Genomic DNA, 25,614 nt, shown 5'->3' on the forward strand with positions numbered 1-25,614 from the left:
CACAACAGAGGAGACAAGTAGCCCCCACATTTAAAATGGAGTTTACAGTTTGGTAAAGTCACATACAGAAAGTTCAAAATCTCATACAGAATTTGTAAATCGTCACTGCGTGTAAACTGGTCATAATATATGTCACATGGGGACAAGGTTTAAAGAAGCAATTTATTGACATTTAAATGACTGCTCATTGGAGCAGTTAGTTCTAAAGCATGAGAGAGGTTAGGCTCTTCTCAGCTTAGTCTTGAACAAACAAACCAGAGCTGGTTCAAGAGGTAACTATAATTGAACGTCTGAGTAATAGTATCTACTTACTACAGAAAGACTGAGGGAGAATTGTTGAATAAGCTGGACTATTAAGGGATTAAAGAGGCAATGAAGGAGGATAAAGACTATACAGAGAAGCTAAATGATTTCTGTGAATAAGTCTTTATCGTAGAGGATGTTAGAAAGCTACCTGCCCCATATTCTTCTTAAATAATGAAGTTCAAGCACTGTCCGAGATTTGAGGTATCAAAAAAGGAAGAGTTGGAACAAAATAACTAAAGGTATGAATTTCAACAAATGTAATTATTGCAGTTCCATTCACTTCCACTTACTGTGCAGACAAGCCCTAACTAGTCTCAGGATAAGAGGTAAAATATTAAACTGGCTAAAAGAACAGGAGTACTTGTGGCACCTTAGAGACTAACAAATTTATTTGAGCATAAGCTTTCGTGGGCTACACAAAACTGGCTAAGAGACAGAAAACAAAGAGCCAAATCCTGCAAAGATTTATCCATGTAACTACTTATATGAGCAGTCACATTGAAGTCAAGTAGAATTACTCACATGGATAAATCTTTGCAGGACTGGGCCCAAAAAAGTAATAGGAAATTATCAATATTTTACATGGCAAAACATCATCAATAGGGTGCCCCAAGAATCTGTTCTTGAGCTGGTATAGTTGAATATATTTGTTAATGATCTGGAAAACACAGTGAGCAGTGATATGGCAAATTTCATAGATTACACAAAATTGTTTAAATTAGCCAAGTCTAGGGAAGACTTTGAAGAACTCCATACACAGCTAATAAAGCTACATAAATGCAGAGCATGCAAGGCCAGATTCATTGCTGATGAATGCCAGGTGATGAAGCAGTAATTTGAACGGATCTTACATATAGTGGGTTCTAAATCTCACTGTGTCAACTCAGGAAAAAAAGCCTTTGTGTTTGATTGGGATTGATTTTTTTAGAGAGAAAATAACTAACGGGAGAAGTGAGAGGTATAAAATAATGAATAGTATAGATAATAGTGTAGAAAGGGTAAACTGAGCATGCCTCTTTAACCTTTCCCTTAGCACAAGGAAAAGGGACATGAAATGAACTCAAAACAAAATGGAAAGCCTAGTGGAAGAAGTTCGTTGTCAGAAGGGACTGCGAACTAGGATAGCCCAATGGAAAGAGGCTGTTTTAAATATATGGGGTGGCTTAAAAAAGGCATAAAGTTGTGAATGGGACAAACAGATCCCTAGAAAGACTTTGCTGTATCCTTGGGCTGGTTCAACTCCCACTGAAATCAATAAGAGCTTTAATGGGAGCTGGATTGGGATTCTTGTGAGTGTTGAACAGTTGCTAATTTCTACCACCATTGGGTGCGTTTCAGTGGTGGGTGAAATGATTTCTTCACATAAAGCTATTTGGTATTCTGTAGTTTGTAATATGCTTTGAGAACTATTAAGCAAAATGAAGAATGTTTTTACTGAAGAACAAATTGTACTAAATTATGCTTGGATTATTTATTAAATGAAGAATGTTGTTAAATATTAAATGGCAGAATATTGAGCACTATATCTGTCACAGATAGAAAAACTACCCACTGTGTGTTGATTAATACAACTCATTCATTGTGTTATAGTCCCAAAGCCTTCCAACGATTGTCACAAATCCATCTCCTGTATCTGGGTGCTAGGGTTTGCATTTGCAGTTTTGCTTTTTAAGAATATATATAGTCCCACAACTCCTTGCAGGCTATTCAAATGAGGAATAGGGAGAATATAATGGGGCATTGGATGGCTAGTATCAGGTTTGATACTCTCATGAAGAGGTGAAGTACTGCAGATTGAACAAGGCAGAATGAACTAGAGTATCCAAGACCGTAAATTTTAGAGGAAGAGTAGAACAATGAGAGTGGGGAAAAGGACAGAAAGGGAGAAGCTTTATGGTCTGTAGGAATCATAGACTGATAGAAGGTTAAGGGCAGAAGAAAGGGGAGGGAAAGAGCTAAAAATTGTATGGTCAATAATTGAGGAGATGGCAGACGCTTAGGAAGATGAGTGAAACCAGGGGAGGGAAGACAGATATGCGGGGGAGGGGAAAAGAGATAAATTGGGCAAGAGAACATGAGGAAGCAGCCATCAAGAAGGAGAGTCTGACTACTGAGTCAATTATTACAATGCGTAGTTCAGTCTGGGGAGGAGCAGAGTTTGACAAGAGAGGCGACTGTGGAATTGAATAAAATTTTGTCCGAGACAAGGTGGCAACCTTACCTTCATCACCAGCAAGAAGTGTCATAGCCTTCCAGATATTCTTCTTTGTTACAGATAACAATATAAATTGTTCACAGACTTGGGTGTATGGAGTAGGCCAGTTATTCACAACCATGATGAAAAGTTTACAATACTTTCTGGAACTAACTCTTGTCTGCCAGAAATCTGAAAACATTACATGCTACTGAAAATGGATATGTAGTAGGAACATAAGAATTACTATACCTGATCAAACTGTGGTCTGTCTAATCAGGTACCCTGCATCCAACAGTGGACAGTGTCAGATACTTCAGAGGAAGGTACAAGATTCCCTGAAGTGGGCAATTATGGAAATAACTTGTCCATAAGGAAATTTTCTTCATAACCCCAGAAGTTGGTTGGCCCACTATTAACATTGTATTTAGAAGTCCAAAACAATTTTTGTTCTGCTCAGTCCCTGCAAATATTTTTCTTTGTCTTATTTCAAGGAAGGTGATTCCTAGTTCTTTTCATTTTTGTTGTTCTCCTCTCTCTGTTTATTCATTGTTATCTTCTTAAATTTATGGAACTTTTTAAAAAACAATTATGTAGGAGTTGTTGATATGAATTGATAGAAAGTACTACTGAAAGTTAAAATGTCTATGAAAGGAATAATAAAAGAATGTTGTAACCATATGATAGATAATTATATAACCCTAAGGTGTGTCAGTGTGGCTACAAAACAACCTTCCCCAGTCACTGCTGAAGACTGCAGAGTTTGGCTTAAAATGTTAAGATACTGTAGAACCATTAAATGAATGAGTTGAAATTGGCTTAAGGGAAATCAGTTTTGTTTCAGTGATTCCTATTTTACTTACATGCTCCACAGTTCAAGATATAATTAGATCTAATCTTTTATCCAGTCGTTATACTAGGATAACTACATTTTTAAGAGTTTGCACAAAACCTCAAGACTATTTATTTGGGAACCAGAGAAATATAATATTAGTGCTGTGATTGTGTATGTTTTATATCCGGGGTTCCGTCCCCAGACTGTCCATTTTGTACATTATGTCTAGTTTTAATTCCCTCGCAAAAAAAACATTTCACACCTGGAAACTTTAATTCACTTTTGCATGCACTGGAGGGAAGTATTACCAAATGGTAAGAGCAGAGGCTTGGAGTCAGAATAATTTGGTTCCCAGCTCTGCCATTGACTTGCTCTGTGAGCATAACGCTTGACTTTTCAGTGTCAGTATACCCATCAGTTCTATGGGAATCCTGTAATTCCTTCCTTCCATAGAGCTGTTGTGTGGTCCAATTAATTGATATTTTCAAGATATTCTAACATCTACTCATAAAAGGCACTATATGAGTGCAAAGTATTATAAGATATTGTATCTGTACATAGTATGCACTTTGAATCACAGGTCAGGTGGCTTTTGAATATTACTTTATTCTTGGATTTTTACTTCAGTGGAGTATCTGGTTTTATTATGGATGGATTTTTATAAATCAATCAATGTTTGCTCACTGCCTATTCTAAATGGCCAGTTCTTAATCATTTTACTGCTTTTTCAAAAAAAGGAAATAGACAGTACTTTATTATTATTTGATCCCACCATCAACATTGTGGTCACATAAATATTACTATAATATGTGCATTCTAAATTTATTAACAATTGCTAGGAGCAATGAAATCACAGAAAGCCAGGCATTTATTTTCTTCCTGGACTTGTTTTACCTGCTTAATATTTTGTCATCCTCCTAAACTAGTCCCAATCCAACTGTATTGATTTGTCTGTTAGAGTACTTGACATTTGCCCTATGTACTGTCCATGTGCATTGTCAGCTGGTTTCATTTATTTGGTTCCCAAGCAGTCTGATGATTATGGGAAAGAAACTGAAAAAGCTATTGCTGACAGCTGCTATTAATGTGCTTGGGTCAGGTACTTAGCAGTAGTGTGACAAAGGCCCAGGATCATAATTTCTACCATCAATAACATATTAGTTGACACAAAGGATAAAGCATGAAGAACACACAGATTCCATGGAACATCATAGCCAGCATGGCAGCCAGAGAGAAAAGCTATGAAGATCATGACAATTTGGGAAGGTAGAGTCACAGTGGTAAAACAATTATTTTAAGTGTTGTGTTTATTGCCATACAACTGACATACTTTACTGTTGTAAACTATTGCTTTCAGTAGTTTTAAATGGACAGTTGATATTAGCACATCAATATTTTATATCAGAGTGAGTGCACTCGGTAAAAGTAACTAAAACAAAACTACACATCTTTCGGATGCCTGGACATGATACAGAATTCCCATACCACTTCTATATAGGAAATACCCCTGTAAGGATTCACACACAATCTTCTAACATCATCTCTTCTCCTGTGATGTTCTCTTTTCCTGCCTCCTGCCACTTCCTATGATTAATTAATATTTATTTTTTATTTTGTAGTAGTTCCCATAGGCCTCAGTCATGGTCAGAGCCCTATTGTGCTATGCTCTGTATAAACAGATAAGAAGACATGGCCCTTGCCTTAAAAAACTTGCAGTCTAAACTTCACAATTGGCATTCTGTCTTCATAACAAGGAAATAAATGTATCTTGCCACAGTAGATTGTTTGCATTAAGGGACCAATCCTGCACACTTTATTCACATCAGTAGTCCTACCAAAGAATAGGTTTGGGCCAGTGTGTTGTGATACTAAATCTACCAACCATTGATGATGGTGAGGTGGCTCAAAACCCATATTATTTTGTAATAATCTCGCTACTTGCTTTTTGGGCGGGGGGGAGCAGTGCATGCACACGCATAGATAGATTTTACTCTCTATTTTCCGAAACATTCCTGTAACAGTTAGTAGCAAATTCTGACAAATGTCTCACCTGTCACAATGTCCTACTTTCATCATTTGATTCATTGGTGCAACAGCTAGCAAATTCTGATGGATGACTGACACCTGCCAAAATTTACTACCTACTGCAAGATGAGAACTAGAGAAGATAGCAAATTCTAATAGGAGGAAGGCTCCTATCATAAATTGTTGCCTTCTGTATCAAGGATACAAATGGTAAAGATAGGAAATTCTGACAGGAAAGTGACACCCATCAGAATTTCCTAGAAGCAGCTTCCTTATTTCCCAACACAAACTGATAGGATCATCATATTTTGCTTGCCAGGAGCAAATGCTGGCTGAGAGGCATTTTGTGATGTTACATCATGGTTCTGAGTTAATTTTTTTTGCTGCAGTTCCCATTTTTAGCAATGGAATCAATCTTATGCCACAAAACCTGACTCCTAGCACTAAACAATGAATGTAAAGTGGACTGGAGGGGGGAAAGGGGCACCTAGGAACATCTTAATGTTATGTGTAATAAAAGTGCAGGTGGCTGAATCCACAGGAAAAACAAGGTTTTGTTTTGTGACAATGTTGAGTTGTTTGCATGCAAGATCTGTTTTATTGGTATTGAAAGGAAGGAAGCACTAGTTCTTACCATTTATTAACTGTTGGTAGGTTTTAAATATTGGCTAGATTTGGGGAAAGTAAATAATAGTGTCTCTTATTTAGTGTTTTTCATCCATAGATTTTTCCAAGTACTTTATAAGGGGAGGGTAAGAATCGTACACATTTTAAAGTTGAGGAAGGTGACTTGATGGTGATGACACAGATCTGCCACAAACTAGGAATAGAACACAGGTGTCTTCATTTCCATCCTCATTCCGTAGCAAGGGGACCACAGTGCCTCGAAGTCAGAGAAAACCACATAATTAGGTTCACAGCTCAGTGGGGTATAATAATATCTGCAGTTAGAAAAATAAAAACAACACTGTGAAGTGCTAGAAGAGTATTTCAATGTAATTTGAAGTGTTCAAGGAAACTGTAATCAACAACGTGATGTAGTTTTACTAGTTTTTTTTATAAAACACTGCATCACCCATGTCCAACCCTAACTAAACAGTCTGTGATGTGGAAGTTTTGTAACATGGTCTTTATTTTAAAGATTCCCAGACTCCCCCAAGCGGATACACTAGAAAATATATCAGCTGAGTGTATTGAAAGACTCCTGTCCCTTATCAGTAGTAATAAACAAGCAATACCCCCTCCAAAAAAGCTGAACTCCGATCTATGACAAGTTTTCCCATTACCTGCGCTGTAACGAGTGTTCTTTTCAAGAAAGCAAGATTGTTTTCCTCACCCAACGTATTTTCTGGCCCTGCCCTTATTCAGTTTCCCCTTAACACGGGGCAGGCTGATCGGTCGACGAAGCCTGGATCCGTTTGTAGCCGGATAAAAGGTAACACTTTGCTAGTACGTAGCATGGTCTCAGTTTTATGAAGCGAGATGCCTGGTACCTATTGTGTCTTTAGGAAGTGATTGGCATGGGAGTAGTAGGAGCATGGACCCAGGTTTTGTCCAACTTCAGTAATGCCGTGAGTGACTTGAAGTGTACAGGGATTTCCCCAATTCTACCCCACTGGAGGGCACAGGAGAACCCAGAGTGACATTTGCCCTATGCCCAGGCACAGCCCCTGGTTCTGAAATCCTCATTAACCAATTAAGACTGCCCGGAGAGAAAGGGGAATAAAACTCTCAGTCCATCCACTAAAGGACTGGTCCCCAGGCTGCCCGCTGGCTGCTATTGATCCCTTTAAGTGCCTGCTAATGAATCCCGTATGCACTCCCAAGGAGCCACGCTCAGAGGAGCTAGAGGGGAGAAGAGCAGCACGCGGACCGCCCCCGCCCCGCGCAGAGCCCGAGCCGGGGAAGTGCCGGGCGTTGTGCCCTGATCACCTGCCCAGGACCAGCGGTCGCGGCCGCAGCAAAGGCCAGCACTGCTCCAGGGCTCGCTGGGCTCGGGGAGCCCTGCCCCTCGGCCGCGGTGCTAGAGCTGCACGGTGCTGGGGGGCAGCCTAGGGAAGAGGACGGGGCAGCGGCGGCGAGCTCCCTTGTCACCAGCAGCTGGCCTGCCAGTGCCAGACCCCTCCTAGAGTGGCGGGGGGGCTGATCCCTGCTCCCTCCTCTGGCTGGCTGTCCCCGTCCACAAATCCCAGAGTAACCCGAGGCTACACTCGAAAGCGCCCCCCCAGGTTGCGAGCCCTGCCCGGCGGCGAGCGGCAGCCGGGGACGCTGTCTCGGGCTCGGCTGCTGTTGGGCTCTAGGAATTTGCTGCAGTTGAAGCGAAGGGCTCCCAGCCAGCCAGGGCCGGGGGCCGCCTCTTCTGCTTCCACTTTCCCGTTGCCCCCGGCCTGGTTTCCTTCGCTCCTTCTCCTTTACCTGCGCGGCGGCGGCGGCGGCTTGGGTCCCCTGCCCGCCTCCCGCTGCGGCTGGCGAAGTGGCTGGGGCCGAGACAATAGCCCGCGCCCGGGGAGGGGAAGCGGGGGGGAAGGGCTGGGGGGGAGGGGGCGGGAAGGCGGCGTGTGACAGCTGTACTCCTCTGACAGCTCCCGGGATCAGCCCAGTGGCTCTCTGCCATTGGCTCAGTGCAATGGACCGGCAACGCTGCGCGGTATAACAACACTATGCCTGTGAGAGGCAGCAGCTCAGACTCCTTCAGCAAAGCCACGGAGATGCTGCTGCCGCTCCCGCCGCTGCGCCGCCGCCGCCTCCTCCCGCCAGCGCTGCCCTGAGACCGCGGGAGACTCTGGCCCGTGCCCCCGGGCGCCTGCAATTCCCGTGCGTGTCTCCCCGCCAGGGGAGGGGCACCGAGCGCTGCCAGGCGGAGGAGTTGGGCGGCTGGGTTAATTTTCGAGATTAGCCGGAGCTGGTCGGTGTACATGCCGGCGGGGCTCTGTTTCCTCCGGTCCCCTCAGCGCAGCACCGTCCCTCCGCCCGCCCGGGGTCCGCCTGAGCTGCCGGCACGGGGGTGCATGGAAGCGGCTGCAGTGGAGGCGGCGGCTGCCCCATGGAGTGTTACTACATTGTCATCAGCTCCACGCACCTCAGCAATGGGCACTTCCGCAACATCAAGGGAGTTTTCCGAGGGCCCCTCAGCAAGAACGGGAACAAAACTCTGGTAATGTCTCCTTTTCTACCTCCTCCCCCCCGCATCCCTCCCCAGCAGCGGCTCGACGTGCAGGTTGCTGGGGGTGCACTGCCATTGATGCAGCCCGCTGTAGTGCTGGACGGTTCTGGGTAGTGTGTCGCTGGTGCTTACGGTGTAACGGGGACCTGGTCCCATCTCCAGGGGCACGGCTGGTTGAATGACTCTCTTTCTAGAGCACTGAGACTCCCTTCTTGGGATAGGAGTTCCCACTAATTTTAGATATTCACTCGGACTCCCCGTGGACAGGACTTTAGCCACCCCAAAGAGTTCCCTGCATGTTCTTTTAGCTTTCTCCGATTTGGGGGTTTGTGAATAGGGATCCCAGAAACCCAGCTTGGAAAGGGCATGCAGGCTGCATGGCTGGGTGAGGTGTCACTTTCCCTCCTTTAACCTAGGATTGCAGAGTCTTTAACAAGCTGGCAACTTACCTGGTGATGCTCCCAACACACACAACTCAGTAAAATGGTGTGGATCTCCAGTTTGGAATCGAGTATGATGGGTGATTTCCTCTATCCAAGATGTCTATGCCAATTAGAAAGTCTTTGGTTTTTAGAAAGTAAGGGAAGAGACAGAAAGAATCAGTTGTTTGAGGCCTAAACTTCCTGAGCCGGGAGAGTCAGTTGTTCAGGAATGACTTCAGAATCCATCTCATTGGTAGTATAGACAGTTTTAACACAGAATTGCTTAGGAGTCTTGGTTAGATACACTGGAAAGGCTTGGTTCATAGCCTGCGCATTAAGATTATATTTGTATAAAATGTGCAGTACTTCATGTATTGGTTCGGCATCTCTTCAGGTTCCAGTAGTTTTGTTTACTTGTTTGTGCTCAGAGCGTTTTGGTTTCTGGACTTACTGGATATGAAGTCTTATAGTGTGAGGAGACTGGAAGGATGACGTCCATGCTTACAAGTGCCACACTGCCCATGAAAATATAGGTAATGCAGGAACACTACAAACTGAGTGAGTTACTTCATGTAACAGCTCAATGAAAATGAAACAAAGTATAAGCAGATATCTGCAGGATACCACAGAACTGGAAGTAGGACTTAAACAATATCGTTTATCACTCTCCTTCATCACCTTATTCTAAATTTCCTTTTATTAAAATGGAATAGCACTTCTTCACTGTATATTTCCCTGGAATGCATGACCTGTATTAACATTTGCTAAAGTTGGCAAGCTTGCAGTTTCTCCCTAAATAAAGAGATTAAGGCAAGCTTTTGAGCCAAGTCGTAAAAATAGTAACTACTTACTACAAGAGTATCTGAAAAGGTCTTTGGTTTGTCCCAAACTGAAGGGCTACTGATGTTGGAAAATTGATGCAAGAGGTATTTCAGTGGCATATACTTTACAGTCTTCTTATTAGGGAAGTATCCTATTCCCTGAAATTAAACAGATAATGGTAGAATTCTTGTGATTGCAGTCAATACATGTATTTAGGCTAGGCTGCAAAATCAAAAATCCAGTATAGAAATGTTTGACAAATTGAAAATTTGGTACAAAATAGTGCCTATATTAAACTGACTATTGAACTACTGGAGGAAAGATGAGTCAGGCAAGATTAATTGATGAAAAGTCTGATACAACTTTTGAACTGTGTGTTTATGAAGTAATACCTATAATTTATACAACCTCAGCTGTACTATTGTCTCTTCTCTTAAATATCTGACAACCTTCTTTTTAATGCTTATGTAATAAAATAGCTTATAAAATCAACAATTCTGTTTATCTTAAATTCAAGTAATTAGTAGCTAAAATAATGTTGGAAAGAAAGCATATGTGTTTAATTTAGTAATTTCAAATGAAGTGAATTGCACAGGGTTTCAAACATTTAGTTATTTTCATTCTGAAAGTAAATGTAAAGTTACACCGATATTTGGCAAGATATTCACACACAAGAGAACTAAGTAACAAATATGCTATTTATTAAATGAATTGCTATTGAAGAGTTTAATGTAAAACTTTAAACCTAATATATCCCCTTTGTCATACTCAACTTGGAATATAACTGTAAAATAATTATCCAGTAAAAAGGTTCCTAGTTTTTTTAAAAAGGAAAATTAAATTCTTGATTTCAGCTTCTATATTCTTCATAATAAATTCCTTAACATACAAAACAAATGACATAAAGTAGAGATACCAGGAGTAATATTTTCTCTATGAGTAATTTCAAATTAAAATAATATTTAGCTGTGATCTAATTTGGTTTGTCTATATAAGAAGGATTTTTAAAGTTCATTTATATTATGAAGGAGTTAAATCACTATAAATAATAAGGAAAAGCTGCAATAACTCTACCTCATGCTCTAAACAATAATTCACAATTTACTCAGTTTCTGTTTGTAAATCAAACATTAAATCATTTCACAGAGAATCAATCACTTTGAATATAAATGGACTTCATTAACATGTTTTAAAGATGTAAATGTTTGTTTTAAGGCAAATTCTATATTATGGCCTTGGGAGTTTTCATAAGAATACACTGTATTCTCTTGTAGTCTGATGTCCTCCCTCCCCCGACTCCTTGCCCATCCTCCTGAAATTTGATGGGATGGACATAATCCATTCTTAAAATATAAAGGATACAAACAGTGTAAGAAGAGCTGAAGCATGTGCCTTTCTCTTTTGCCCTAAGTCATTCAGTTCATTGTCATTTACACCTCTAACCCAAAAGCTGACGTTGCCAACCCTCCAGGATTGTCCTGGAGTCTCCAGGAATTAAAGATTAATCTTTTAAATTAAAGATTATGTCATGTAATGAAACCTCTAGGAATACATCCAACCAAAATTGGCAACCCTACCAAAAGCAGATTGTCAAAGTGACGGTTTTCTTGTGAGTTGGGGAGAACACTAAAGCAACTGTCTATATAGTGTTGAATCATTTCTGTGAAAAAGTTAGCATATATTAAGACTTACTTTGCCTATGCCCTGAAGGGATTAATTATAATATTCTGCAAGGAAACAGGAGACTATATTTGCTAAAGTTATCAAAGACATCTCCCAAAAAGCAGGAAAGGGAGGCACATACACAAAAGAGGGAGTGGGAATGGCTTTTTATCCATATTTTTGTGACATTGAAATAAACAGTCTGATTTAGTTGGATGGAAACAACTTAGTGATTTTAGCCCACCTACCAAACTACAGTAGCACTCTGGGGGCAGGAGTGGAAGGGCCCCAGAACTGCTGCTGGAAGCTGTTTTTATTTTGGAGTAATTTGTACCACTGGCCAATAGGGGTCACTGCTGTGCAGAATGTCTTCCTGCCTGCCCACTGCTCTAGCTGCCCCTTGCAGATTCATCTGTTTCCTTCTGTACTCTGCTGGACTGCATGGCAGAGTGAGAAGGCTGCCCAGAGAGCTGCGTTCACTAGTGAGCGTCCCCCCTGCTCCCTTGGGTGAAAGGGAGAGGCAGAGAGACTGCTCTGTGGACTTCCACTTTGTGTGGAGCACAGGCAGAAAATCTCCCCAGGGCTTCCCCTGGTCTTCTGGTGGGACAGGATGGAAAAGCAAGGCAGAGCCTCAGAGCTTCTCTCTGCTTCTTGGTTAGGGAGAAACAGAGGGGCCCTCCAGGGCTTCCTGTAAGGGTTAGATGGGGAGGAGAGATGAGGCTAAGAGTTCCTCTCCCCTCTGATAGTAGGGGAGGAAAACCTCACCCTCCCACGTCTCCTCTGGTGTGGAGAAGAGGCAGAGACATACCCCTTTGAGACTTTTGGTGGGGAAAAGGGGAAAGTATAGTCCCCACTTTCCTCAGTGAGATGGAGGAAGAACAATTTCCTTCTGTGCCCACAGATGGGGAAGAGAAGAAAATCAGTTGCTTCCACTGACACCTCTGGAGGATAACCTTTCCCCAGCCCCCAGGACATCAGTAATTCTTTTTGACAGATATGGCAATTTCCCCAATATCAGTGAAAAATCATACTGAATTAAGTTTAAGTAACTCTGGAGTCGATTGCATTAAAAATGCAAAGTTTATGTGTTATTGTGGAATTGTATGCAACTTCTGTAGGGGGAGACGTGACCAGCGTAAACCCTGGGAAGCGTTATGATCTTCAAAGGACTATTTGAAACAATTGTGCCAAATAAGAATGAACTTATGGGACAAATAAACATAGATGGGTTTCCCAGGAAATCTCTAGGGGGAAATGTATACCAGTGTACCCAGACTGCAAGAACTCAGACTTAAGAAGTTTTGTCCTGAGGAGAGGACTTTTGTCTTCTGATTACTTGTTCCCAAAGTTGCAATATCAAAGACCAAACTGTATAAAGGAAGGATTCTCAGACTCATGGGTGCGCTTGTTCTGAGCGAACAGCTATTATAAACATGTAATCACAGAAAACCCCTTGGTGAGGCTTGAAGTACTGATCATCTGTCAGCATCTTTCTTGGAGTTAGGGTCATCTCTGGTAAGCTTATTAGCATGTGTTCTTTACTTTTTTAAATATGTTTTCTCTGTAAAGCTTTCATCTTAAGAATAAATGTGCTTGCTTAGATAGAGCTTTGTGGTAACTTCTAACTGTGGGCAATTATGGTGTTTATAGCCTCTCTCAGGCCTGTTTAGTTGACTGACTTGCTGGGGAACTCACAGTGTAGGCAAGGAACTGTACAGCCTGAAAAAACCTTGCTTATTAGAAAGAGAGTCTCTGCCTAAGAGGGTGATGGTTGAGGAGCCGGGAGATGCAGATGGAATTGCCCTGAACTGTGACATTTATATTGGAATTTTAGGAGAGGATGATGTAGAAGTGGAAGAGAAAGAGAGAAGGAGCACATATAAAGGGAGTGAAAGAAAGAAAGGCTGCAGAAAAGAGGGTGTGATGGAGTAAACACTGAGAAGGGCTGCAGGAAAAGTCAGAACATGGAGAAAGGGGATGGTAAGAAGGAACTAAGACAAGTGGGAGTGAAAGAAGAATGGATTTAATCAAACCAGAAACTATTATAAAAAATGAAATAGAAAAGGAAGCCCCAAGAGAATGTATACAGGGAAAAGTGAGGCGGGGGAAAGTGAAGAAGGGATAGTGAAATGAAGAACATAACCAAAAGAGACTAATAGGTTGATTTTTAGATGCAAATATGTTACCCACACATTACTGTAGGTTTTATGTTATGTGTATATGATATATATGCGTAGGCATCTTTGTATATTAACACCACTATGAGTGCCTGAGTAATATATTAACATATTTGGAGCAATCTAGTTTTGGTGAATCTTAGCCTCATTTAGTCTTCATCTGTGCCACTTGCCACTGACATACATTGAAGGTAGGAGTTTGGTGGAAGAGGGACTCAAACTCATTGTTTGGCTATACTGAAAGAAGAACTGGAGACATTTGACATGGGTTTAATCAGGTCACAACTTTATTATTAGATGTCTGGGACTTCCTGGCAGATAAAAGTGTACAGTGCAGGTAACCCCATGTTTATTCCATAATTACCCGGCGTGCTTTTACTAGCTCCCCCTCTTTTTCCATCCAGGTCCCTCCAGCACATCCCTTGCCGGGACCTAACCATCCATCCTCCCTCCTCATAGGAGGGTTCAGGGGGGCTATAATAATGGGGGTTGGCTCCCTGCCTTACCAATCATAGGAGTCCCCAACCGCTCCCTGTTCGCTCCTTTACCGAACACCTCTTTTAAAGTCCTTTTCCAAGCCATTTATCCGGCCACAGTATACCTTTCCTATAGAATACCGGCACTGGACATCTGCCACAGGGAGACACCAGCCATTAGCTTGGCTGCCTCCTCCCCAAACGCAGTCAGGTTCCCAGACATCTCCTACTGCTCTCTTTTATATCAGTCAAAAACATGACAGCCTCTAAGTCTGAAAGATGAACCCCATTCTCCCAAAACAATTCTGGTGCCCCATATACTATACCACGATGTGAAATTACTGCCCCTCCTAGGGTCCCAAGGAATTTTGGTCACCTCCCTGTTCACATACCTCCTTGCCTTGTCCACCCTGGGGCGGGGGGGGGGGGGGGGGGGGGGGGAACGGGACTCATGGCTCCCCGCCAGATCCTGTGCTGAAGCATGTCTGACCATACAATGTTGACTCCTGGAAAAATTTCAGGGATCAGCCTCAAGTCCCTCCTTGCTTTAAGCATTAGTTCTACCCCTTTAAGCATTCCCAAATAGTTTTCCCCAAGGTGTACCACAATTATATCTGGTGGCCGCTGACTGGCCCGCCTCAGCCTGTTCCATGCAAAAGGGAGGGTTAAGGCACAGGGCTGCCCCTTTTAAGCCCCTCATTCCCAGGGGATGAGTCAGTGACCACGCTGTCCTTTTTGCAGCAGTTATCACTTCCCCCCCACGTCATAAAGCACAGTTCCCTTCATTTGGCCATCCAGCCGAATTACCTCTCCTCCACCGCTTAAAGGGGCAGGGTGGTCATTCTTTGGAGCATAGCCTCTAAAATCCTAAAATTGCCTCAGATTGTTAATATAGCAAGTTCATTGAAAAAGGTTGGGGATGGAGTCTCTGGACTCTTCGTTAGAGTTTATCCTTCCACACCATACATCCTACCATCTGAAGCATTTGTTTTCGGACTATGTAGAATCTCTTTTTGATATTTATTCTACTATCTATTATATTATAAACCTGTTCAAAGGACTGAAACAGTAGTTAGTTTCGAGGTGAAAAAGGAGAATTAATTGATTGCTCTTTGCTGTTTGTGGGGCACAGGAGCTGTTTGAAGAGACAAACTTAAAAATGAAGAAAACCATACATGTGAATGTAATTAATCAAGGAAAAAAATGTCTGTTTTGGGCCACCGAAGTTTCTTGTTATAAAACACATTTGGTTGTGTTTTGCAAGAGCCAAAACTTTTGTCCTAATGAGTTTGCTTTGTAAACCATTCCACTTGAGAAAAGTGTGCTATACAAAACACAGAAACATGACACATTTATACAAGGAAAACATTTCAGATGCATCTCAAAATATATTAATTAATCTTTCTGATGGTTTTCCAAATTTGTCTTCCTATATTTACTCATTACCCAAATTATTTGTTTAAAACAAGGGCTTAATATTTTATTCCCATTTTTCCTCTTTTTAATCTTTGATTGAAGTCCTAATGTTAAATCACAATTATATTACTAAAATAGACTAATGTACTAATCATAGAATATTAGGGTTGGAAGAGACCTCAGGAGGTCATCTAGTCCAACCCCCTGCTCAAAGCAGGACCAACACCAACTAAATCATCCCATCCAGAGCTTTGTCAAGCTGGCCTTAAAGGCCTAAGGATGGAGATTCCACCACCTCACTAAGTAACCCATTCCAGTACTTCATGCGCCTCTCCCCCCCAGTAAAACAGTTTTTTCCTAATATCCAACCTAGACCTCCCCAACTGCGGCTAGAGACCATTGCTCCTTGTTCTGTCATCTGCTACCACTGAGAACAGCCTAGCTCCATCCTCTTTGGAACCCCCCTTCAGGTAGTTGAAGGCTGATATCAAATCCCGCCTCACTCTTCTCTTCTATAGACTAAATAAGACCAGTTCCCTCAGCCACTCCTCATAAGTCATGTGCCCCAGCCCCCTAATCATTTTTGTTGCCCTCCGCTGGACTCTCTCCAATTTGTCCACATCCTTTCTTCGTGGGAGGCCAAAAACTGGACTCAGTACTCCAGATGTGGCCTCACCAGTGCCAAATAGAGGGGAATAATCATTTCCCTCGATCTGCTGGCAATGCTCCTACTAATGCAGCCCAATATGCCGTTAGCCTTCTTGGCAACAAGGGCACGCTATTGACTCATATCCAGCTTCTCGTCCACTGTAATCCCCAGGTCCTTTTCTACAGAACTGCTGCTTAGCCAGTCAGTCCCCAGCCTGTAGCAGTGCATGGGATTCTTCCATCCTAAGTGCAGGACTTTGCACTTGTCTTTGCTGAACCTCATCAGATATCTTTTGGCCCAATCCTCCAATTTGTCTAGGTCACTCTGGACCCTATCCCTATGCTCCAGCATATATACCTCTCCCCCCAGTTTAGTGTCATCTGTGAACTTGCTGAGGGTTCAGTCCATCCCATCATCCAGATCATTAATAATCACAAGAGTCTGATTTCATTCAAGGAGAGGAGAAGCTGGGTTATGAAAGCTCATATTAAAACACAAATACAAAAGAGAAAACAGAAAAATACGAGCTTCTTTCCCTTCCTCTCGAGATGGCTCCAGAATATCAATCCAACTTTAACAGTCAAAGCAATAGATCTAACTTTGATGTAACTCATTTTAATGTCAACAATTTTATATATAAGTGATAATTAAAGCAGACATCTTTTGTTTGGTCATCTGTTCCATATATTACCATTCATTATGTATATAATAATATTTATTTTAAATAAATCCAAAGAAACTTTCTGCTGCCCTCGATTCAATTTTAATTCATGATCTTTTTGTTTTTTAAGTATTAGCTAGCTGTGGGCTGCAACCACTTGCCACCATTAATGACTTTGATGGAATTTTCCTCAGTAACTATTGTTTGCAGGATAGGGTCTGAATTTAGAACTCATTGTAACATTACGGCAGTCCAGTAGAAGTCTTTGCATTGACTTAAATGATATTTGGATTGGGGCCTAATAAAAAATTTGCAACAAGCTGTTCACTTTCTTTTTGGATCTTCTAAACTTACATACAATCACCATTTAGTAACCTCTTTGTATGCTCTAGAGGTCAGGTCTAACTAATCTGTCTTCACAATTCATATTACCAAACTGTGGCTGCTCTCTTGCAACTTTTTAATCTCATCAGGGGTTGACAAGTTGTGTGAAGGGATACCTATCTGGACAAATAAATCAGTTGTTTGGAGTTAAGGACAGGCTGATTTGTTAAGCCCCCTCAGAAATGTCCTTCAGAATTGCAAACAATATTTTAAGGGATTTATTCTAGTTACACATGCAATTCCCTACTAGATCAGAGGGAGAATTGACCTTTAAAAGTGGTTCTCTAAGTAGCTAGTCTGCTAATTTTCAATTGGAGGGCTAGATCCTCAGCTGGTATCAGTCATTGGAGCTCAGTTCATTACAGTAAAGCTAAGATGATTTATAGCACCATTCTAAGAGTTCAGAGTAGAAGCCATGTTTGTCTGTATCCGCAAAAAAAAAAAGGAGTACTTGTGGCACCTTAGAGACTAACAAATTTATTTGAGCATAAGCTTTCGTGAGCTACAGCTCACCACTGAATGCATCAGATTAAGTGAGCTGTAGCTCACGAAAGCTTATGCTCAAATAAATTTGTTAGTCTCTAAGGTGCCATAAGTACTCCTTTTCTTTTTTCTAAGAGTTCGTTAGTCTTTTGTTTTATTTTTACTGTTATGTGACATTTTGCATTATTTTCTAAGTTTCTAATGACTATCTTTAAGGACCTGCTCCTAATTCCAGTGAAGTCAATGGCAGAAGTCACTGGCCCCAATCTTCTGCTAGTATAAATTGCTACTCAAATTTATGCCATTTGAGAATCTGGCTCATTGACTTCAGTAGGAAGTGGATTGAGTCCTAAAGTCAAAAGTTTCATGGCTTAGGCATCTAAATAAGTGGTCATATTTTCAAAGATACATAACACATGCAGCTTTCACTAAGGATGGACAACTTATTTAAATACTTTAATATGTATTTGAGTGCCCAACTTTTAGTCATTCACGAAAATTTTGGCTTAAGTGTTGACTACAGCTTCTGTGATTATTGGTATGAGAGATCAAAATAAGTATCTTGTATATCTTTAAATGTCTGTCTGTTTACTGAACAAATCTTTTATGAATTTAAAAAAAATAAATAAAATAAATTGTAAGTCTCCGATTCCCAGGGTCTATTGATGTTTTTATAAAAACTCCATGGGGTTGAAAATAATGATATACTAGTGCATTCTGAGAATGCCATCTGTTGCTCAGGCTGTTTGTTGTCTCTGTCTCTTCTACATTTTTAGAATACTGCTGTATTCACAGCTCAGCTAAAGTAAATAGGTTTTCATGTCCACCACAACATATTTTATGATCAATTTTATTACAAATATTTTCAGTTCAGTACATTTAAAAAGTAATTTTTAAAATCACTTTCCTGTAGTAAAGTAATAGAGTTAGCATAGTTCAACAAATAGCCATGTAAATGACAAATTCATTGGAAATACATGTATAATACAAACAAGTAACTAAATCTGTCATAAATTTGTGTTAATTATTAAAGAAAAAAATCTCAATAGACTGCTTGCCATACAGTGTAGATTCCGTTGTTGAAAATAAAATAAAATAATTTAAAAAGTTCACTAAACTTGTGTTCTCTGTCATTCTCTGCTATAACTAAATGTATTATAATCTACATTTCCTATCCTACATTTTGATATTATTTATTCTAATACCTCATTTCAATTATTAGAGTAAAATTGACTACCTATAGACTGAATCCTTCAAACATTTACTGCTGCATGTAGTGTTTACTACTGTGAGTAGCACCGTTGTTTTCAAAATAAGACACGTGCTTCTGGTTGGAGAATCATGGATACTGACCAGCTAAAGCCTCAATTTTGCAAAGTACTTAAGCATAAGCTTAAGTCCCAGTGACTTCAATGAGACTATTTGGATGCTTAAAGTTACCCACTCACTTAAGTGCTTTGTTGAATCAGACCATACTCTTTGTTATATTTATCATTGTCTTCTATGAGACACTTCATGGTAGTAAATACTAGATCTGTAGTGCACATTTGAAGAATTGGGTCTTTGATCTCTAGCATGAGTGTATTTTACAATGGCTTAACCAGAATTTTACAGAATTTGATATACCATATGATTTTCAAGTTGCACAACATCAAGTTGGATGTTTAAACCTGCATTCTTCTGTTGTTTCTAATCCATCATCTGGACTTTTTAATGCCATTTAGTATTTTAATATGCTTAGGTAATCTGGGTTTAAAAAAGTTCAAATCTCATCTATATGACAGTTCATGTGAATGTCCTAATTCAATAAAGTATTAAAACAATGCAAAAAGATAATTATCCTACTCAGTTCAGCTCTAATAGCTAATCACACTTACATGTACAATAATTGTAGAAAACTAGTCAGTCATTAAATAAATAGAATGTTTTTATAAAATGAAAATAAGTTAAAATCTAAAATCTGTTCTTGTCTATTTTTAGAATGCTGACTAAAATCTTTGATAAGAATTTTAGTTGCGTAATATGTTTTAGTGATGTTCATAAGTTTTATTGAAAAAAGGACATTTTGAAACTGTTCTATCCACAGGAAGGTTATAGTATATTGACTTCATAGGAGGCTGTTTTACTGTGAAACCAGTACCTTTCTGAAGCTCCTGTGGGTAATAATAGGAACCAAAGGTTCCTTGTAGCCACGCCCACATTAGTCAGTTCCCTTGTCTCTGCCCCAATGGTGACACACAGATGCATTGTTATTCCTGAAATGATTGTCCTTTCACTAGTGCTTGGGGAATTTGAAGAGTACAAGAAGGGTAAAAAAAGCTCTCAATTGGCTATATGTGAAAATAGTCAAGAGGAGTGCTTAAGACAAATGCTGAACAAGGCCTCAATGCTGCAGTTAGCTCCTATATCCAAATGGAGGCCCATTGATTTTAGTTTCAGAGTAGCAGCCGTGTTAGTCTGTATCCGCAAAAAGAAAAGGAGTACTTGTGGCACCTTAGAGACTAACAAATTTATTTGAGCGTAAGCTTTCGTGAGCTACAGCTCACTTCATCGGATTCATGCAGTGGAAAATCAGTGGGGAGATTTTATATACACAGAGAACGTGAAACAATGGGTGTTACCATACACACTGTAATGAGAGTGATCAGGTAAGGTGAGCTATTGCGCTTCCTGGGGCGGGGGCTGATTGGGCAAAGCTCATTACACTGTCGGGGTCTAAATCTATAAAGGAAAATGGATCTCTGAAAAAAACTCTGAGTTCTATGCCATAGGCACTGTAAAATTCTCAAAGCCCACAGCAGTGGAATTCCCACATAATTGCCTACAAAGTGACCCTGGCACTCTCCTCACAACCACTGGCTTCAGACAGTGTCTCCACTTTACAAGCCTATAATCTTTTCAGGTGCTCTGCTGTTTTTTCTCCTGTATCTCCTGTTTGCACAAGTCTATTCCCATGCAAATATGTTCTGTGAGGTGATCCTCTGTTATACAAAGGCAAATAGATTGCAATTTCCATGGTCTAACATTAAAAGGCATCAAAAAGAAGGCAGAATAAAGGAGATGTGTCTCACTAGAGGACATCAGCAGAGGGACAGTCACGGAGCATGGCATTATTAGATGCAGTTACTGAGCTGGGTGCCAGTGCATTGGCATTTAGGTTTAGCCTCCTGGCTGTTGTAGTTTATGCAGACCACTTATACCAACTTTATTTAGGCCCTAGCTGGCAAATAAGTGCAGTGTAATTTTTGCCAACCATATCCCTTTCTGGATCAGCCACGTCACTTAGAGAGTTTACACATGAACTCACAGAGCCAGTTTGTGAAACTGCAACTTAAACCTATTGTGCAGAAGAGGAGATCTCTTCAGACATATAGAAGGGGTAAGGTTCAGACTTATAGAAGGGGTAAGGAGTAAGGTTGCCAGTGGTAAGGTTTAAAAGTAATTTTACACAGGTACAGTTGGCTCTGTGTGTTGCAACACAGTGGACAATCAAGTCCACCGTCGATGAATATCTTTCTAACTCGGGATATTCTTGCTCTTGTAGCTAAATTAGATCTTTTGTAGTTTAATAACTGCAGTCAAAATGCCTACATAGTCAGATCTTCTCTTATGAAGAATTATTTTAAACTAATTATTTTTTGTTTGCTTGCTTGTTTCTAAGTGATTTAGTGGTCATGACAAGTACCAGACTGACAGCTCTGGAGACCTGTCTTTTATCCACAGAATCAGTACAGCAAGGATAGCCAAAGTGCAAGTGTCTCTATAAAATGATTCATCTGTGTGCCTCCACCTGATCTGGAGGGACTACTTCTAAGGGTTGGAAAGGTAGTTCTCTATGCATACCTAGCTGATCCTTGGCTTTTATTTGCTGAGGTTCCAACAAGAGTGCTAGATACTGAAAAATCTATGAACACTAATTAATCTGGTCATTTAAACATTCACAATCATTTTACCTCATAATTCATCAGCCTGAAATTAAATAATATTCCCTAAATAAGAAGATTATTTGGATAAAATATTTTGTTAGACCATGTCCATTATACAGTATAGGATTTGTCATAAAAGAGAAAAATGGGTAAAGATGTTCATTTTCCAATCTTATGACTGTCCAGCTTTGTCTTTCAAAGTCTTAATGTTAGGCAGTTCATAATTTGCAGGTTTACCTTCCATCCGTCTTCATAAAACTACTTTTCAGTGGTAAAAGAAAATTAAATGATCTGCAGTTTTTAAATATCATGTCTGGTTAGATTCAGTTGCTTCTAAATTTATTCTCCACTAATTGCTGGCTGTGCTGCAGACGAGTGGAAGGGTGAAAATGAAGAGCACCTTATGATGTGTGAACAGGGAATGATCAGGAAGAAGTCTGAACAGCACATTGGTAGCAGCTGCAAAGGAACGCTCCTCCTTTTCATTTAATGTAGTCCCGGAGTAAATTTATCATCATCTGCAAAGGCAGAGATTCTGTAAAGGTAGTTACCAGCTTTGATAACAAACTTCTTTAGACCAGCAGACTTGTCAGTCATTTGAGTTAATCAATTCAGATGTCTCATAGCCTCAACTTAAAAGTTATCATTTTGTATCTAGGAATTTAATATTTGGACTACATATGCTCTAACATAATTTGCTCTTAACACAGTATTAATACAGAGGGGGGAAAGCGAAACTGACAGAATTCATTAAAAACATCTTTTAATGAATTAAATCAGAGAAGACTTAAAATAAAACCTTTGGACATAGTAAATTATAACACCCTGAATGATTAATGCAAAGTTTTTATATTTTTTTTAGTCTTAAAATTATAGCATGTAAAGGTATTAATTGAGAGAATGATATGTACAGAATGTGACATTACAAATACTGTGGCTTGCTTCCTGGGCCAAACAATGTAAAGCAAAGAACATATTTTAAATGCTATTGTAAATAACTTCATATTGTGCCACAGACCAATAATTCAATATATTTGTTACTGTGGTCTGGAGAAACTTTTTCAAATGTGCTTTTTAATGCTTTTACAGTGATAAGTTGATTGAAATAATGAATTTTGTAACTTCACTTATTAAATCTGCTGTGGAAATTAACAATGCAAATAAATATTTCATAAGAATTATTCAAAAATAATTTACAAAACTAAGGAAGCTTCTGTTTTTGTTTGAACAATGAACTGTAATGATTTAGCAGAAAATAGTTCTGACACAATCCAATAACTATTAAAAAGCAGCAATTCATTATACTGCATATTTAATTTAAATTATTAGTTCTTTTAAACAAATTATGGTAGCTGTCATGGTGGGCTTAATATGCTACCAAGTTAGTGATGGAATATATTGCTCAGTAGTTCAGGATTCTGCCTTTTTCATATTGATCTGTCAACAGCAGCTGTAATTTTGGGAACAGTTCTCCCTAGAAGGAAGAAAAATGCAGAGAATATTTGGCTGTTCTTTTGCTGCAGAATTTGCACACTAAATAATTTGACAGCCATTTAGCTGTGGGGCAGCCAAAAGTTATATTGCTCCTTCTCTCTCCCCCACACACATGGACTCTGCAGAGCACTTAACAAGGCTTCTGGTGAATGTCTGGTGTTGGGGTGTGTGGAGGGATGAGGAAAACATTAGCAAACACATATTGCCAGATAAACAAATGACAGTTTCAGAGCGTCAGCAAACAGACTTAAAGGGAATGACAAAGGTATTGCAGCAAGTTTAATTTAAAGAGACCCTGCTAAGGTTATCTCAAGTTTCACTGGCATGGTAGTGTTTTGTAGCTTATTGAATGGTGCAGAGATAAGGACTTGCTACCAACAGGGTAACTGTTTAGCATTTTGAAATTCTATGAAAACACCTATGTTTTCTCTGGGGTATAAAGTGTCAGGATAAAATAAGTAGGAATAGTCCTCTGAAGTGTGCTGATTCTATTGTTATGGTGGCAATTGCTGATGAAGGTACAGTGCAGGTAGACTGGACCTGCTCTATGAACAGATTAGAAGTATATGCACAAAACATTTTATGATGAACTCATAACTGATAAGAAACAGACACAGGGTGGTGAAAGGAAGCATTTAAAAATACTTTGTAAAGAACTCAGAATTGCATGGTACTGACAGAGTATTAAAACTATAGCTGCTGATTAAACTGTCCCCTCGATGTTCTTCCTGTCCCAAGAACATTACCTCCCTGCCCTTATACAAGTGTGAGGGGCAGCTGGCATAGCTGGCAAAGGAGACATCTCACCAGCTTTCCATGAGTGGAAAGTTCCCCTGCACAATGGGAATTCTCCACTAGCTTTCTCTGCCCACTCTAAGGTCATTTTTGTTCCACTTACACTTAGTCTGTGCAAAGTGACCCGAGTTTACCAGTAACTCTAGCCCTAACTGTAATTGTTGAAGCTCTGACTCAAAGATCAGTCAGATCACTAAAGAGTGCCCAGTTAATTGTCTTGTTTGTGAACGGTTTCATTTTGGGGATCCACTAGCTGAGTCTGAAGGATCTGAGTAATTGAGTCTCTGTCTATGGAAAGACAGTGTTGCACTTTTCACAAATGTGATGTAGTGCTGAGAATTTCTTCAAAATTAATTCCAATTTGATTTTTATGCATATCTCCAGAATTAACAATAGCATTTTACTGCCTAAATTCTTCACATGAAAATGAGAAAATGGAACATAATCTTGATGTTGGTGAGGCTCTTAAAATATATTTAAAGAAAACTGACAATATACACTTTTTTTGGCGGGGGTGGGGGGTGCACGCCGCTACATGGGGTAAGAAAGCATCAAAGGCAACATTGTCTAGATGGATCCGATTCTGCACTTCAGAAACCTTCAAAGATGAGGGAATTTGATTTCATTCAACTAGATCAACTACTTCATCCTGTGCAGAGGGACTCAGGGTATCAGCAGAAAGATATGTGTAAAAAGCCCTGGTCTAACTCTGATATGTTTCTCATACCCTACTACAAAGATCTGTCCTCTTGAATGGCTGCTTTGAAAGAAGGATTCTCTATGCTGTGTTAGGAATAAGGAACATAAAGAAAAGAGAATGTTCTAATTCTTTTTGTTTATCTATTTATCTTGTTCCGCCCCTAACTAGGCCGTTCCTTTACTGAACTGGTGCAAGAACCAGGGGCAATTGTAGTCCTCATATTTGGGGGTGCTCAAAACTGCTCCCTTTGAATATCACTGGGTGTGCAAATTACCAGAAAGAGGTGGAAGGCCATAGCCCTATCTGCTCTGCTTTGGCCCTCAGAGCTTGCCTGCCATGGAAAGGAGAGCATGTCTCCTGGCAAGGGATGGTGCATGAGCATGCTTCCACTGTGCACTCAGGAGATCTGAGAGAGATTTTGTCTTCTGAGGTACAGGTACATTGTGCCTTTAAGGTCGTGTGGTTTTGCACTACACGCTATTTTACATGTGAGGAATCTGAGACAAATTGTGGCTTTACCAAGGTCACAGAAGAAGTCTGGTGGTAGAGATGGAAATAGAACCCAGGTTTCCTGATTCCCAGTCATGTACCTGAACTGTGAGACCATGCTTCCTCTCCTCCTTTTTCCAAACTAACAGATTTTTAGTCAATGAAAAATTCACCTCCGGAATAGTATCAGTTCCTGGGTACATCCAACATAAAAAGGCCCACTGGAGCACAATGCTTTATAAGTACATTGAAGCCATATGGTCTATCATACTTGTAATATCACCTCAGTGGTTTAGAAATAACATGTTTATTAGCTATAATTACTTTGAAATTTTCATGCAGATGAATAGCCATAAGTGCTAAGTATGGTTTGGAGTTCCATGCAAAGCTTGTCACTGCTTTGCAATGTAGTTTAGAAACAAGACAGGGTGATTAAAAATTAAACATTGTAAAGGCTCTTGAGTCGGCTCCTTTGTGTTATCAGAGTTCTACTCTGATCATTACTTACAAATGCTGCGTCTTCTAACCTGTGATA

The 25,614-nt window shown here is 40.2% G+C and overlaps 1 protein-coding gene across 1 annotated transcript in view; it reads left to right on the plus strand.

Annotated features, from left to right (window-relative positions):
- The first annotated feature begins 7,854 nt into the window (after positions 1–7,854).
- ZNF804A (zinc finger protein 804A) overlaps positions 7,855–25,614 on the plus strand; it is a 236,633-nt gene continuing 218,873 nt past the window's right edge. Inside the window, exon 1 of the mRNA XM_007065825.3 lies at positions 7,855–8,514. Within this exon, the coding sequence (XP_007065887.1) occupies positions 8,404–8,514 (111 nt within the window). The 5' untranslated portion in view covers positions 7,855–8,403. The remainder of the gene's footprint in view (positions 8,515–25,614) is intronic.

This window comes from Chelonia mydas, chromosome 11 (assembly GCF_015237465.2).
Source record: "Chelonia mydas isolate rCheMyd1 chromosome 11, rCheMyd1.pri.v2, whole genome shotgun sequence".
Classification (NCBI taxonomy): domain Eukaryota; kingdom Metazoa; phylum Chordata; order Testudines; family Cheloniidae; genus Chelonia; species Chelonia mydas.